Source organism: Micrasema longulum, unplaced genomic scaffold (assembly GCF_059751315.1).
Source record: "Micrasema longulum isolate JH-2025_06_02 unplaced genomic scaffold, ASM5975131v1 h1tg001829l, whole genome shotgun sequence".
Taxonomy (NCBI): Eukaryota; Metazoa; Arthropoda; class Insecta; order Trichoptera; family Brachycentridae; genus Micrasema; species Micrasema longulum.
In genome coordinates this window covers 323,248-337,245 of record NW_028279003.1, presented here as the reverse complement: position 1 = coordinate 337,245, position 13,998 = coordinate 323,248, and the positions used below count along the sequence as shown (strand labels likewise).

The 13,998-nt window shown below is 34.7% G+C and overlaps 1 protein-coding gene across 21 annotated transcripts; it reads left to right on the top strand.

Annotated features, from left to right (window-relative positions):
• Window positions 1-333: 333 nt before the first annotated feature.
• LOC148273810 (serine-arginine protein 55-like) lies at window positions 334-13,676 on the top strand. Of its 21 annotated transcripts, none has more exons than XR_015824468.1 (12): window positions 334-494; window positions 735-861; window positions 1,136-1,206; window positions 3,740-3,826; window positions 3,912-4,022; window positions 5,861-5,957; window positions 6,300-6,797; window positions 7,942-8,015; window positions 9,447-9,650; window positions 10,609-10,713; window positions 11,868-11,939; window positions 12,846-13,676. XR_015824468.1 is itself a non-coding variant. In XM_088238148.1 (11 exons), the coding sequence occupies exons 2-11, from the start codon at window positions 736-738 to the stop codon at window positions 12,958-12,960; spliced, it is 1,050 nt and encodes a 349-aa protein (XP_088094274.1). In that variant the 5' UTR covers window positions 334-494; window position 735; the 3' UTR covers window positions 12,961-13,676. The 21 variants fall into 21 exon arrangements, 16 of the variants coding, with proteins under 16 accessions (XP_088094274.1, XP_088094273.1, XP_088094272.1 ...); XR_015824467.1 differs by having other exon boundaries at window positions 9,432-9,650; XR_015824469.1 differs by having other exon boundaries at window positions 5,888-5,957; window positions 6,300-8,015.
• Window positions 13,677-13,998: the final 322 nt, after the last annotated feature.

Below are 13,998 nucleotides of genomic sequence, written 5' to 3'. Positions count from 1 at the left end.
TAACTTGTGTTTGTTGGTAGCACCGAATCATAAGCATTCAAGCTAGCTGCTTTTCATTTCTAAGATTTTGCGGCTGCGTTTGCTCCAAATAGTGCTGCATCCACAAAAACAAATCCGATTTTATATATTAAGACGTAAGTATCATTTTAAAATAAATATTGTAAATCCATTTTACCATGATACTAAAATAAAACAAAATAGTCAACCAGTAAATACCCCAAAATACAAATTATTATTAAATGTATTTAAAAATATGTGGCAGCGCCTTTATAAGTTTAGTCAAAACAGCAACATTGAAAATGCTACAAATTTGTTTCATTTCCTTTTCCTGTCACTGTTGTGGTTTCTCTGATACTCCGCAGTTCTGTTTCTTGTCGGCGTCCTATAATAGTTGTAATCATAATGTGCCGTTGTTTCTTTTTGTGAATAATAACTTGTATTTTTAAATAGGTCTTAGTTACTGTTTTCAACAAGTAAACAAGTAACGTTAATAAGTAAGTAATTGTTGTGTATTACGGTATATTTGATTTAGGTCTGGTCGCCATTTTTGCCGCATGGTATTTTAAACGTTATTCGATTAGTCCGCGTGTTTGCGCGTTGGTCGTTTTTTCTTTCTAGTTAACCGTGCCCAGTACATTATAATGAAATTGTTATTGTTCAGAGACAGTTACACATTGGTGTGAATACTTATTTTTACCGGCATTTTTTATAATTCCATATTGTTTTTTTTTTAGAATGGTGGGTTCGCGTGTATACGTTGGCGGCCTACCCTTCGGAGTGAGGGAGAGGGACCTAGAAAAGTTCTTTAAAGGTTTCGGAAGAACCCGTGACATATTAATCAAGAATGGTTACGGTTTTGTGGTGAGCATACTAATATTTTCCTGTCATCCATGTCTTATTGATTTATCCTTTTATGGAGTTTTCGCCCACGATAATTTCAAAAATGTTTAATGATACTTTTATTTATATGCATGTTTTCTTTAAAAGCATTTATGTTTATATATTTTAATGATGTTTTTCATCTTTCGGGTCTGAACACCTTGATGCCATTTTATTTTTCTGAATGTAAAAATATCAGAACAATCCACTATTTTTAGGATACATTTATTTCTGATGCTTGTTTTCTGTTGTGCAGGAATTTGAAGATTATCGAGACGCCGATGATGCTGTTTACGAGTTAAATGGCAAAGAATTATTAGGAGAACGGTAAGTTTTTAAAACGTAATCCAGACAACTGGCCATTTTTAATTCAATTTGTTTTACATTTTGTTCACACAAATCAACGTGGCATTTGTTTAGCTTCTTTTATTGTCCGGCCAGTGTTGAGCTAAGATAACAACCACAATGGTCTTATCAGAACTGCCATTAAAATTATCACAGCTTGAGTTATCTGTGAAACCATTTTGATAAGATTTTTTGCTGACTGAAACTAAAACATTTAAATGTACTAATGACAGTTAATTTCGAATTCTTAGGAGTATTGTTCTGCAAGTGTAGGCATTTGCAGGGCCTATTATCTGTCATTCACCAGTTTAAGTGGCCGCTTTGTCACTGTTTATCATTCACCATTCTGCCTATGTTTGGACTTCCATATTTCTTCAATTCTTGAAAGAATTGTTGAAACGGTTGATTTTTGTGTTATCCGAATACAGTTCTGTTTGTGAAATATAACCAGAACCCTGGACGAGTCTTTTCGACATAGTGACTGCTCTCAAGTAAAAAGTCTGAAGAGGGAAATGGAGTAGAGATAAGTCCGCCTTATTGTGCAGTGGTTAACCTGTTTCTACCATTCTTGAGGTCCCGGGTTTGATTCCTGGCAAAGTGGAAATAATATATTGGTTTTAAATGTTGTTTGAATTGCAATATTTCATTGTTCCTAGACGGCCACAATAAGTATGAGACTGATCTCCTTACCTTCATGGAACAGGTGATCGAAATACGCTGCATTTGGTTTACCAATGCAGCGTCCTATGGACCACTGAATTTGGAAAGGGCAATGATCAATGTTAAATGTGTTTTCCCATCTTTCCAACCTTAACTTCCTAAAGAGTTTTAATTTTACTAAAATTTGAACAAACTCTTAAGTATTTTTCATTCTCCATCCTAAATTGGCACATAAAAATAAAGTATAACTTTTGTATTGAATTCGAATTACCTAAAGATTTCAAAAATTATATTATTCACAATTTAATCATAACAATTCTGTGGCTTGGATCTAAAAGGGCCTATGTCAGACTTGTTTTTTTTTATTGCCAACATTTTGTGTATCATTGTATATATTTTTTTGTTTAACATGTACACTGGAATCTCCTTTTTTACACTGGAGATACATTTCGCAGAGTACCGTGTAAAAAGTATTAAAAAAATAACAATGCCGGATAGGTTTCCTTGTATAAAAATCTAATCGGGATTTAGTCGAATGAAATTGTTAAATATTTGTTGTACTTAAATTGTATTCATAAATATGACGACAAAATAAATAAATAAAAAAAAAATGATGTGGGGCATTCCAATTTCAGATAGTTAAATTAGTATTTACTCATTTTAAAATTAATGTTCAATGATTTAAAAAAATCTTTTTTTTACTGTCATTTTGAAACCGTGTTTAAAAAAATGTGTACAAAGAGGTTCCGGTGTATGTAACTTATTCTCACTGTGGCTGATTTGATTTATTTTTTGTTCTTATGGTCAACTCCCATTTATGAGTGAAGTTAAAATCTACTGTTTTTATGCAGACATTTTCTATGTTTTATATTACTTTTGTCTCTCACCCGCAAGCTTCCCCGCCCCCCAATAAATAAAATGTCCAAAGGGAGTTGACTTTACCAATATTGAATATGTGTCGCAGAGTACAGGGAATGGTATATTTGCATCAATTATATCTACACTCATTATAGACTTTAGCCATTTATCACAACTTTTCCTCTGGATTGAAATATTTTCAATGTTAAAAAAAAAGCATATGTATTTTTAAATTTATGTGTATATTTATTATTACATCTGATCATTCAAAGTAATCTTAACTTTTTGTCAACGGGTTTGTAATAAAATTAATGATGTTTAGAAACCTTCTAATGTGAAAATATTACAGATCTTAAGAAAATGCGTGTACATCTTGACATCACTCGATGAAAAAATAAAGTAATATAAATTGGACTCCCGTTGCAGGCGGGGACATGTTCCACCCAACACTTTGTCAAAAGAGTTTACCAAAAGAATAATGGTGGATAGGTTTCCTTGTATAAAAATCAATTTAGGATATCAAAAATTAAATTAAATTACTGTTGTTTAAAAAATACTTTTAACAGTAAAACATAAACCTTCGCTTGTGGGTTTCTTTAAACAATAAACAAAAAGTTCACTATCTGACAATGAATAGATATATCCATGTATGTATATACCTATTTGATACTTTCATCCCTTGAGATATCTGCATGGCATACCTTCATGCGAGGGGTGTAATAAAATTATTAAAAAAACAAATTTTACCACTATCAATGTTTATAATAAAATGTTATTTTGAAACTGTAAACCGGGAGTCCAGTGTATACATTTATTTTTTAGCAAAATATGACACTACGTTTTTGTCTTGTAAATAGTTGTGGTATTTTTATGCGGAAGTAACTTGGATGGTGTAGAAAAAGTGATGCGAGTCTAGCATTCTCGCTCTGCGTGGGTGGGAAGGAGATAGTGTGTGGATAGTCTGGCGGCCAGTGGGTCATGCGCTGTGTGTTGGCAGGGTGGTGGTGGAGCCGGCGCGCGGCATCGAGCGGCGCCGCGACCACCGCGAGGAGCATCGCGGCCGCCCGTCGCGCTACGGAGAAAAGTGAGTTTCGTGCGGGGGCGGGGAGGGCAGGGCAGGCGGGGGGGAGGCGGGGTAGCCGGTAGTGAGAGCTGTCCTGTTGTTGCAGGGTGTCGGTGGAGAGGGCGCGCGGGACCCCGCGCGGCTCGGACGTGTGGCGCGACAGTGGCCGCTACGGGCCGCCTCCGCCTCCCGCCCGCCGCGCCCGCTCCCGTGACAAGTACGCACCCCCTAACTACACTACCCTCGCGTTCTGTCCCACATGCATTTTGCATCCATCACCCTCACTTTCCTACACATTTTTTCCTTCATTTTCTCATTTAGCTAACAACACTCTATAAGTCATTTTTGTTTTTTTTACTGGACGACAAATAAACTGATTATTTTATTGAAAGCCCATCTATTTATAGCGTTTAAATGTTTTCAAATGAAATCTTATCCATAAAGAGTCCCCAAATAAATCTGAAGTCTTAATTCCTCTTCAACTCAATAAAATTACCAGTTTTTTCATCATCCTGTAAAAATAACAAATATGACTAAGCAGTGTTGTTCGTTCAGTGTGACTGTTATAAGTGACTTAAGATTTGTTCATTTTCTCACACACATTGACCGTCTCTAGCTTACAATCATATCCAATTTTCAAAAGCTAAAATGCTCAATATCAATAGTGCCTTGATTTTATTTCTCACCTTTTATTTCTCCATTTTTTAAAATGATTTTTTTAAAACAATAGGTACTGCCAACAACAAACGTATCCACAGTATCTGCATATCCTCATATCCTGCAAGCCAAGCCCATTCAACAATAGTCCCCTAGAGTAAACAGCTAGAGCTGCTAGTCACTCATTACAATGATTTAGTATATAATGAAACTGGGGTTTTCACTACATAATCAAAGTATCCCATCTTACAAATATAATAAATTTGTTTCAATAAAATTACCAACGTGTAATGTTAGAATCTCTAATGTATCTTCTTACTGTCAAAAATGCTTCAAATTTTTTTTACTTATCTAATGTTCTTATGTTAATATTTTAATTAACGCCTTTAAATAAATGAAAGTTTTTTATTCTAATGTTAACTAAAGCCATTTTTACACAGTAATAAGTTTTAACTATCAAATAACTTTTTTATTTATACCGGCTTTACTCTTTCCACAGATAAACTTTTTAATTGCAATGAAATCAGATTAATTACAACTTGAAAATAACTTTTATTTTGATTGTAACTTTAATTTAATGTTATTGTAACATTGTCGCCAATTACCCATGTATGTTTTAATTTTGTCTATTGGCAGCCCACAAAATGCTTGTATGGCTGGCCATGTTTATTTGTCTTAGCCTAATTTCTATCATATTTTCCACCGAGCAAGGAGAATACCAAACTTATTCCAATATTCATGTTTGTTCAAGTGCCTACTATTTTTAACTGTCGCGCATAATTTATCTTTTTATTTTATTGGAATATTTGGCAGAATTAAATCATTAATATAATCAATATGATTAAATCATTCCATCCCTGACAACATTTTGCAACTAAAAAGTTTATTTAATATTTTCGTAAAACAGTAGACGATCTAAAATTCAGTAATATTTGTTGAAAAAAAAATCATTTTCAATACACGTTTATATAATGTATTTCTACATCTTAGTGATCATCATAATGGATGATAAACTCTTTCCTGATTTTATTAGAAATATGCATAAAATATATCCTTTTATTGTTCAACAACTGATTCCTCTAAAACTGTTCTAGTGACAAAGTAAATGTCACTTATTTCCATCTAAATTGATTTTTATCTGCCCTTTTCGTGTTTTTGTTTAAAATATAACATTTTGCTGAAAAATTTGCAACTAGGCAGTGTCAATATATCAATAACATCAGGAAAGAGCGAAAAACTCACGCCTACTGTATTTCATTTTGTATACTCATTGGAGTGGAATGGTACAAGATGTGATATCGGGTGTACTTTTTCCATTCCATCGAGTAGATATATTTTTGTATTAATGCAAATTGTACGAGACAACTAATTAATATAGTGTGTGTTACTGTGACTCAGTGTGACACCTTACAACTCTGACCGCAGGTACGGGCCTCCGACCCGGACTGAGTTCCGTCTTATAGTGGAAAATCTCTCCAGTCGTATTAGTTGGCAGGTATGTACGATGATTCTCCCCCGCAACTATAATGTTGTCCATATACCAGTGTGTACTTATATAATGCCGCCTAGAGGAGTGGACGCTGGAAGCCCCTATCGGACCCTGTCTATGGAAACTGATGTTTTAATAAACCATTCGAACAGATGCCACACAATAAATTTCAAATTGTCATACGGTTATATCGTATTATAACTTCGATTTTTATTTTTAAGAACGAACATTATTGCTTGTAAATCAACAATAGATTTTCTCTTTTGTTTTGCTAAAAAAAACTTTAAAAAAAAAATTGCAAACCACCAATCAAATGCATATTATCTTTTGAGTTTAAATCATTTTTAGGTGTGGAGCAATGATTGCAAAACTAAGACTATCGGTTTCCTGACGTCTCTGTGGGTGACATGTCCTCGAACCTTATCGCAATACTAGAGGGAACTCTCCCCCGGGCTGAGGATATTCCGGAATAGAGATGAGCCGAGATGAGCTCGCGATGACCATCCTTCGGTGCCTGGAGATTACCAATATCTATCACAAATCACACTGCCGATACACGGATCAGACGTTGACGTAGATGGTTCCTCCGCCTGCCCACGGATCGGCCGCCCTGCGCTACAAATCCCTTACTTAGATTGAAATGATTATCATGCATGCTTGATGAAAAAATGTATTGTAATTATTTAAGTAACCTAACTTGCGACGAGTACTTGTGTTGATAGAGCCGAAACAATAGAACCATATTGCGCGTGATCACTGGCTGGCGGGTCTGGTATAGCGAGGGGATGGGGGACCTCCTCGCTCTGGTGCGGGAACACAACCCGGGACGGTCACCACCCAACACTAGTAATCATTTTGTTTATTGTGTCACTATTTCAATTCTCTTAAAATAAAACATTTGCATTCACTACATACGTAGGCCGGTGCCCAAATGTCGATGCCGCCGCTGGCAGTCTAACTCCGTCACCTCCTATTACGAGTTTAATAGCGGGGATATTGCATATCTGTGTACTTTAGTTTTTGACCTTTAATTGTTTTATCAGTCTTAACTAAAAAGTTGGATAATTTTAATGTCATATGAAAGTAATATTTTTTAATGTCGATCGAAATATACAGATTTACAATAATTATTCAGAAGCGATAGTGAGAAGATCCTCGAGAGGCTCGGAATAGCCGAGACCAGAACGACCGGAAGTGGCTCGGATCAGCCGAGGACAAGAGGCTTGGGAAAGCCGAAGTGCTGAAGGAAGGACTTGACAGGAGTTGACATTTGGCAGCAGATCTCTCCGACGATTCGATCCAATACCGTGGACCATTCTAAATATATTCGATGGAATAGGAAGGCAGTGATAGAATCAGTACAGATATTTAACTACGAGTGAATATCGGACAAGGAAGGAAATTACAAAACAATTTGGAAACCAAAGGCAGTAATGGAACTTGAGTGCTCTTCGGTAGAGGAAAAACCAATCATAAAAGATATTTCTGAATCTTGATATGGGGTTGGAACTGAAACTGTTGGGATTGGACCAGGATGCTATCGGGCCGAGGATGCTATTGCTAGTGACAATAATTTCTTCTGGACCTTGCCACTTTACTCTGTAGTAGAGAGTTGATCCCGCTGCGGTATCTTCCTTTGGGCACATTAGACTGAAAAGTGTAAATACGATGTACAGATTAACATAGTGTCACATCTGATTTTATCTGCTTGTTAGTTGGAGTGCTTGTGGAATTCATAAATCGTGTTCCCAATTTCAAACAGTAAAATCATTTTTTTCTTTTTTAAGAATTGTTATTCCTCTTTGTACTTTCATAAATGATCTAAAATTGATCTGGTTTTTAAAAATTCTATGTTTATATACCAAAATTGGAACATAGTATAATTTTTGTGGGCAGTCTACTCTCATTCGAAGGATCGGTGGATTCCAAAAGCACATTTAGTAGAACAGCTGGTATGCCCGAACTAGTAGTAATGGAGCTCTGTTTCCAGGACCTGAAAGACTTCATGCGTCAAGCTGGTGAGGTCACCTACGCTGATGCTCACAAGCAGAGGAAGAACGAAGGGTATGTGAAGCCAAATGTTGCACTTGTATTTTTCCCCCAATTACAATTGTATTAAATGCCATGGTATTCAAATTAATCTATCTTTGAAGTCTGGCAAACTTTAATGATTACTGTCACACTGAGTATGCATTTGCTGAGAACATACAGATAATTGATTGAAATTTATCTAGGGATAATCCGCTAATTATTTTTTTTAATTAACTATATGAATAATCTGTTGTTTTAAGAATATTTTTTTCTCCAAGGAAGAAAAAAAACCTCAACAATATGACATTCGTGTAAGCCACAAGATTTAGAAGAATCTGTCATAAGTCTAAAAATTTTTTAATGAGGAAGTTGAGCCCTATTGGAAATTGGATATTTGTATTCTTACCCGCAGTAAAAATAAGAGCATTAAATGATACTGCAAAGTTTTTTGAAAATGTATGAAAAAAAAATCATGAAAACGAACTACTTTGCATGACGTCACTAGTTCTTCCGAATAAACCAATGATAAGAGAGTTGTGGGAGATTTCCGGTAAGTCAACTGATGAATCAGCAGAACTCATCGAGAAGAAGGGGAAGAGAACTTGAGAAGTCACGTGCGAAGTAATTGAAAAAAATCTAAACTTTAAATATCACAGCACTGATCATACGATACCATACAATTTTTTTTTTAAAAATGTAACTAACAAATAAGAAAATTTAAAAAAAAAACACTGAACTTCCTCATTGTCACAAAATTATATTTTAACTGTAACCCATCTCAGTATTCTTTGACACTAAACTCAATGATGTTTAAATTCAAGTGGTGTAAAATGTGTCAATGCCGAAATATTTTTTTTTAAACATGTGTAGCAATTCATAAAATGTTAAAATATGTTTTTAAATACTAAAAATAAGTTCAATTTTGAATAAGACTACGTCCAGTCCATTCAAATCATTGATGAACTTTGCTTATGTGTGCATTTTCAAATAAAATATTCTAGTGTGCCTACTATTATTGGTTTATTTGGTTCACCGACAGGCACTGACACATTAACATAGGCTTACTAAACATTCAAACAGAATAGATCATCATGATAACAGAGTAAGATATTGTACATGTTGAATCTTTTCTTGTTGATGTCATCAGCGAAAACATCAAATTTGAATTTTTTAAAATAAATATTTGCATACTTCTGATTTATCAAAAATTTCAATTTGGGATCATTTTCTTTTAGTTTTAAATAGCCATGCTAGAAAATGTGAAACACGTGATAGAGACTGGGGTTCCGACCTGATCCGGAGTCCACGCACTACCCACGAGACCACAATCCGTCCCAATATATTAGTTACTTCTCGCAGCAAACGGACAAAATATGTCATTTCCATGTTAAGTTAAGAATGTTGAGTGCTCGGTTGGGTGGCGTGGTGGGCAATATGAGTACAGTGCAGGGGTACGTGTTCCAGTGTTGTGGAGTTTGCATCCCACGCTGACATGCGCAACGCTCTGGAGAAGCTGGACAACACGGAGCTCAACGGGCGGCGCATTCGGCTCACTGAGGACCGGCGTGGGGGTGGGGGGGGCCGTGGCAGGCGCTCACGTTCGCGCTCCTCCAGCTCGCGATCACGCTCGCGCTCCCGCAGGCGTACCCGTTCCCGCTCGCGCTCCAGGTACCATTTACATTCTTTATTCATTTTATTTATAAACACCCCACTGGGCAAAACCCGTATTGAGGCATTCATTTAATTGTTCATTTTATGTGCCTAGTTATAATGGAGAAATATCACACACTACAAATACTGTAAAAAATAAAAATATGGCATGGATTTAGATAAATGAATTGGATTTTCAAAATTAATATGGATATTGTGGAAAAATGTTTTCATTTATAACTTGAAAAAATAAAATATTAAAAAATTATATTGGAACAAAGTTGAAAATGAACATGAATCGTGAGATATTATGGGTGTGGTCAATGCAATAACCGTTTTTGCGGGAATTGAGATTTACAAATTAAAAAATGTTTTTTATGCTACTAATAAGTAGCAAAATTTTTGTTTTACTGGACCGTATGTCATAGACCTTACTTAAAAAATGTTTCAAAGAAAGTCAATATTTCCTTATTGAGTTATCATTTCAAATAATACAGAAATTTTATTAAAAAGCAGAATCTTAAACATGTTTCATTCTTTTTATACGCTTAGGGTTGATCATGAAATATTGCATAGAAAAACAACCTCAAATATGTATTTTGTGTGATGTGGTAACCGCTTCACTAAAAACTCTACGCCTAAGAATTTTAATTACAAGATCCATGTTTATGATTGGAATTTCAGATGCAAAATTCAGTTAATATGCAATGTGATTAAAGCACGTGCTCAAAGATTATAAAAATCTAGATACTGAATCATAGATTGGTGAATATTATACAGTTAAAATAATGTAAATTTTGATATTTATAAACTTTAATAAAAAAATAATGTCCCGCTTCTCAATGATGACATTAATTTCATCTTTCGGGGCTGAATACCCTGCTGACAAAAACATACTGATGACTTTACTGGAAGGGTACCCACTCCCGGTCCTCTGGCCACCCGCACTAATAGTGTCCCCGTAATTCGTACGCAGGTCTCGCAGTCGCCGTTCCAGCCGTTCTCGCTCCCGATCCAACTCCAAGAGTCGTGCGAAGAAGGAAAGCAAGTCCCCGGTTGCCAAATCTAGGTCTCGTTCAAAGTGAGTTCTATGATTTTACATCTTATTTCATAAGTTTAGTCTCTTAGTCATCAAGCATTGCATTTCTTTTTGGCTCTTCTTAGTGTTTTTCCTTTAAATTCAGTAGATACTATTATGTTATATATTCACAATACATGCTTTTTAGTATACATGTGACAAATAGCCATGACTTGATGTTTAAAGTTGTTTGGTATACAAGGCTGTTAGATTTAAATGATAAGGTAGAAAACTGCTTTCTTACGTAGTTTCATTTATTTATTTATGTATCTGAACGCTTATTAGTCTCACTGAAGATTAATATTTACTGTATGCGCTGAGATATGGGAACCAACTTTCCAGTAAATACAACATTTTTATAGTGCAAAATAATATATACAGTCGAACTTGGTTATTATGAGGAAGATGGGACTGATTTAATGTGAGAGGTTTTTATTATACAATCGCTATTGCACATTGTCACTAAGTAAATACATACGTGTACATATAATTCATACAGAAAATTAAAAAGAAATGTTAAGGAAAATTATAATAAATGCTTACAAACATACCTATCACATGAAGACATTACATTTAAAAACGTCCTTTCTAAATTGTTTTGCGAACTTTTCCGCTTGGATTTTATTACTTAGGTTCTTATTTTGAGAATAATGTTTTTAGCAATTGAAGATTTTTTGCGTAATTTTTGACAATATTTTTGTTCAGTATGTCCGAGAAGTAGCTCGTTATCACAGTGAATAATTGTATGGAGAAAACCATGTTACATCCGAGATCTCACTATTTACATGATCGTTATAACTGAGTTCGACTGTAGATATACATTTACGCTTTGACATGACCGCAGTCTGGTTGGAATACTTATATCAAAATAGAATAACTAATAAAAACACATTGGTTAGTACCCATTTAAGCAAATATGGCACTAATCAATAAAAAATTTAAAGTCTGCTCTCAATTTTGGACAGCATCCTAATCATTCCAGCTCCGATACACAAAATGATGACCTTTTTCTATTCATCTTTCGGGTCTGAACACCTTGATGACAATTAGTACTCTGAAAGTGTATTGTAAAGCGGAACCCAGTGTTCTGACTTCCCCAATTTCGGCGCATACCCGAGCCCGGTGCATGTAGCATGATGTCTGTATTCTGTCTCTAGGCAACGCTCCGCCTCCCCCGGCTCCAGGTCCCGCTCCAAGTCTGCCAACAGCCGCGCTTCTCGCCACTCCAGGTAATTTGTGTAGCGGTGTTATTTATTGTTTGACGCTTTGCTTTTCGTGTAGCCAATATTGTTATCAAATTCGTTTTTAATGTATCTTTTTTGGGATCTAAATTTTCACATCTCGCCATACTTAACATAAGGATTATGACTTTTGCACAATGATGACTTTTTTTATTTTCATCTTTCGGGTCTGAATACCTTGATGACAATAATATTCTGACTGTGCGTTTATAATTTGAAATATATTAACAGTGTTAAGCATGTTTTCGGTCAAGCAGAGGGTAATCTGAAATACCTTAGCAATATAGAAATGAAAACGTAACCTGAGATATATCCATGGGTGTTATACGATCTCTCTTCAGGTGAATTCTGAACAACATGTACCATAAAGGACTTTGAAATAAAAACGGTTTGAGATAAGGCTAGGTCTGTCACATTTTGTAATATGGCCAAAGTTTTCTCTTAAAATCAATTTTTTATCTGAATGACAAAATTTTGTATCGTGTGTATTTGTATTATTGTATTTTCTAGTAGTTTTTATAACTTTTAAAATAATTGCACCAACAATGAGGAACTTCAGCCCTATGGAAAATTTTATACAAAAAATGTTTTCTTACGTGCTGTAAAAATAGAGAATTAAAAATTTAATTGTACGGCAAAGCTTCTTGAAAATGTATGAAAACAATAAAAAATATTTGAATAAAAGCAGACTAATTTGAAGGATGTCACTAATCAATGAATGAATCAACCAATGATAAGAGAGCTGCGAAAGATTTCCAGTTTATCCAATCGGCAGAACTAACCGAGAAGAAGCGGCAGAAAAGTGATACGTCACACGCGGAGTAATTTCGTTAAGTTAAAGTTGGTTAAAATATTGTAAATGGAATAAATTAGCAAGTGTGGTTTTATTTACAGGGAGAGGTCTCGATCTGTTAGCAAGGACAAGAAGAAGTCCGAGTCCCGATCTCCTTCACCCAATGAGAAGAGAGAGACGAATGGATCAGATCACAATGAGAGTATCGAGGATTGAGTTATTCAATGAACTCGTCCCATTGTTTAACTTTCACAAAACCCATTAGAATTTATAAATTTTGTTTTATTAAACTAAACATTGCACCTGTAATCAATCAATACACATAATATGACTGCGTAATGTAAAGTTGCTAATTTGACCTCACTTTATTTCACCCTACAATAAATGGTTAACAAACATTGTGTCGGTATACGATTTAATAAACTGTTTACAAATCTCTTTAATTTAGGTCCCCTGAAAAATGTACACTCATATGTAAAATTTGAAGTAATATAATCCAGAAAAAACAATATTTAATAAATGTGGGACAGATTGTGTTACTAACACTGGTGTGTTTCTAGATTTAGTGTATGTTTAAGTAGAACCATAACATAAGTTTTGAGTAAAATTTGTTGTAAAGAATAGCAGCGTTAACCATTGATACATTCCTTAATACATAAAGAGAATGATACCTTTTTGGGAAATATATTTCACCGTGACAATTATTGCCTAAACATTTTACTCATTGTAATATAAGTCATTTGTAGAATTAGTTTTTATTTTCTTTTAAGCAATTTAATTTAGCTTTGGAATTTAGTGTCAAATAAATTTGACATTTTTATAATTGTACCTCATCAATTATTATGTATTCAGAAAACTGTAACTTGATTATGTTTCACTACTTGCGATGTAAGAAGTCATTTTATTTTTAATAAAAACTACGTATAATAAGATTTCTGTTTTGTTTTATTGCGTTATCCTCACCCACTAAAATTAAAATTATTTTCTGTAACAGCAGAGATGCACGGTGGTCCTGGCCGTAGATCCACAGCCTTCCTATATTCATTTCCAAATTATGTGTCACTGCAGGTAATTAGTGACTAATAGCCAAATTTACTAAAAGTATACAAACAACCTAGGATTTCTAAAGGATTCATTTGTATTTCAGCATCGAAAAGGAGTTCATCCAAGGAAATGCTAATTACTGTTATCGATGCGCTTATTAGTCACCGTGTTAACTGTTCTATATTTCTTAGAATTAGGCATTAATGTGTA

What these genes read in the sequence shown, in the direction of transcription:
- LOC148273810 (XM_088238146.1), top strand. Translation starts at nt 736, where the DNA reads ATGGTGGGTTCGCGTGTATACGTTGGCGGCCTACCCTTCGGAGTGAGG. An exon ending in AGAATGGTTACGGTTTTGTG is followed by an intron (nt 862 to 1,135) that starts GTGAGCATACTA and finishes TCTGTTGTGCAG; the next exon opens with GAATTTGAAGATTATCGAGA. An exon ending in CCGTCGCGCTACGGAGAAAA is followed by an intron (nt 3,827 to 3,911) that starts GTGAGTTTCGTG and finishes CTGTTGTTGCAG; the next exon opens with GGTGTCGGTGGAGAGGGCGC.